Genomic DNA, 2,769 nt, shown 5'->3' on the forward strand with positions numbered 1-2,769 from the left:
ATCCTGAACCCCACACTGCGATTTGAAATTACGGTCAGTTCCAAGATATTCTCCCTTTACTGACAAACTGACGTCCGTATTTCTGGTCTCGGTCTCGATTTTCAGTCTTTCCTTTACAACAGAGGAAGCCAGACCTGATGGTGTCACAACAAAAGTGAGTTCCCAGAACCCCCAAGGTGTTTCCATGCCAGAGGACTGTGTCTGTTTTAGGGTTAGGGTTCTTTATCCAAAGGGCCTACTGTGTTTTGATCCATCAGAGAAACCAAATGAAGAATAAATATCACATATGAAGGGCTCCAGTAAAAACACAGGCACAAACCAGCTTAGTTTCCTTAATGGCTTCATTTGATGTGTCACCCTGTGTTGTTTTTGCAGAGGTCAGATTGTTAAATGTGTTCGAGAACCACCTGAGCTGGTCAACATTCTCTTTGTCCCTGAGCAGGACGATGGGTTCTCCCAGATGTCTTGTTTTCTTTAAGTCTGTACTCAAGTCAGTGATGATTTATTGATGAGTGGGATCAATTAACATAATATTATATCAGTGGGGTTATTTGAGGAATCTTGACCCCACGCCCACAGAGGGGATATATATACCGAGCGCTCTGGGGTGATCATTAGATGGGAAATCATCACAGCATCATCTGTTTTGTTCTGGGATCAGGTTTATTTATCTGTCATACACTTCGGTTCACCAGCACAAAGGTAGGTTTAGATGAACTTTGCGGTTCTTCAGCGCTGCCATTTCTCTAAACCTGTGCTGGAGAGTTGTGTGTCCTCACTTCCACAGATGGTGTTGGCTCTTCACTCCCTCCTGGTCCTCTGTCTGACCAGCGGACTGTGGATCAACTTGGTAAGTGACGGCCTTAATCGTCCCACAGTCGCTATTACCACATACTGCGGTTTTAACCTACTTGAAATGTGAATTTGTGATTATATAATTTACCCTTTATTAATCCCCGTGAGAAAATTCATTCTCCGTAATTAACCCATCATTGATGAACCATGAGCAGTTGGCGGCTGTCTATCAGCACCAGGGGAGCAGTTAGGGGTTCAGTGTCCTACTCAACAACACTTTGACAGACAAGGGGGAGCCAGGAATCGAACGAAGAATGTTCAGTTCCAAAGACGATTCCTCTTCCTCCTGCGCCGCCACGCCTGATTTCTGTTCTTGTAGATAAAGAAAAAACACACAGTCAAGGTGATACCTGACGTACAGTATTTGTCACTAACCTTGTGTATCCTTCCGCAGGCAAACTGTTTCCGAGCAGGTTGGTGCATCTCTTATTTTGTGTGTTCAAAAATATTGGGATATCATTATGAACGTCCCCCGAAAAACTGTTTAGTTCCAGGATCTAATTTCTCTGATGATGATGATGATGATGTTCCACCAGGTGACTGCTGTGAGACCTGTCCTTCAAGCTGGACTCAGTACGGCAGACGCTGTTTCATCTTCTACAGTGCTGGAAAGAACTGGGTTGACTCTGAGGTACGTTACCGGGCAGAAAAAGAGCTCTTTAGACATAAACCTGAAGCACCAGAATCCATCCAGTCAGGATCCTTCGAGCTATCAAGGTGCTTAAAGTCTCATAGTAACAGCTTGTGGGCCTCGTGACAGTCAGAATAGTAAAACTGGTCTGTCAGAGGTCCGTCTGGTCCCTCATAACCAGCTCCTCTTCGCCACACACTGTCATTTCTCTTCTCCCCACAGAAAACTTGCATTGCTGTTGGAGGAAACCTGGCCTCCATCCGCAATCAGGACGAGTACCTCTTCCTGAGGGATCTGATTTACAGAGCAACTGGCCAACACAAAATCACCTGGGTTGGAGGCTACGACGCCGTGAAGGTGAGCCTTGTGTTACTGATGGTTTCTCCTCGGCTGGAGATGGTATGATGGCTCTATATGACTGACAGCTGACCGGTCCAGGTTCAACCCTGCCTCTCATCCAGTGTCTCACCTCTATCCTGTGTGATCACAAGTACTGTTTGAATGGCGATTTCTGTCCTCAGCTGTTCAAAAGGTCTTTGTGCCAAGACAGCAGAACAGTCATGTGACCAGGGTTCTGTTGAAATGTTGGGCTGTGAATTGACCCGTTGGAACGTCTCCTCACAGGAAGGTGTTTGGCTGTGGAGCGACGGCTCAAAGTTCGACTTCAAGGGTTGGGCAGCTGGTGAGCCCAACAACTATGGACAAGAAAACTGCATGGAGCTCAACTATGGTGGTAAGTAGACTTCAGTTTCCACGGGACAGACCACACAACTGACTGATGGGAAACATTGTTCCTGTGATGAACAATTTGCCAGGATTAACATTTTTCATGAGTGCTTGCGTGACTGCCCACCTACTGACCCTGGTATTTCTCCCTCCACAGGTAATGACTACATCAATGACAGGAGCTGCAAGTTGGTACACGCCTTCGTTTGTGCCATGGATCTGGGAGAACCTGTCTCCAGCCCGGAGGTGGCAGGGCCCTCTCACTAATCTCAAATAAAAATAAAAGAAAAACAACCAATAAACAATATGCAAATGAATCCTGCTGTCTCTCTTTGTTCCTTTCCTAACTATCAGCTTTATCTCTTAGCTAAATAAAAGCACAGCGTGAATGGAGCAGATTACTTTTTAGTATTACTATTAGTATATGATTTCTCTCCTGCTAGTTATGTAACATTGCTCCTGCTGTTTCCAGGACAAAGAACAATTCATGAGGATTAACTTTTTATGAGTGCTGGCATGATTTTCCCCACCAAATTGTTGTGGATTTTTCTTTTTGA

General features: G+C 45.3%; 1 protein-coding gene across 1 annotated transcript; it reads left to right on the forward strand.

Annotated features, from left to right (window-relative positions):
* Positions 1 to 606: 606 nt before the first annotated feature.
* Positions 607 to 2,529, forward strand: LOC147226961 (galactose-specific lectin nattectin-like). The gene is made up of 7 exons (XM_086159908.1): positions 607 to 702; positions 788 to 850; positions 1,250 to 1,268; positions 1,392 to 1,486; positions 1,709 to 1,843; positions 2,111 to 2,219; positions 2,370 to 2,529. Exons 1-7 carry the CDS (start codon positions 619 to 621, stop codon positions 2,477 to 2,479), a joined length of 615 nt encoding a protein of 204 aa, XP_086016034.1. The 5' UTR covers positions 607 to 618; the 3' UTR covers positions 2,480 to 2,529.
* Positions 2,530 to 2,769: the final 240 nt, after the last annotated feature.

Source organism: Fistularia commersonii, chromosome 14 (genome assembly GCF_037954325.1).
Source record: "Fistularia commersonii isolate RoL2024-O1a breed Wild chromosome 14, RoL_Fcom_v1.0, whole genome shotgun sequence".
Lineage (NCBI taxonomy): Eukaryota > Metazoa > Chordata > Actinopteri > Syngnathiformes > Fistulariidae > Fistularia > Fistularia commersonii.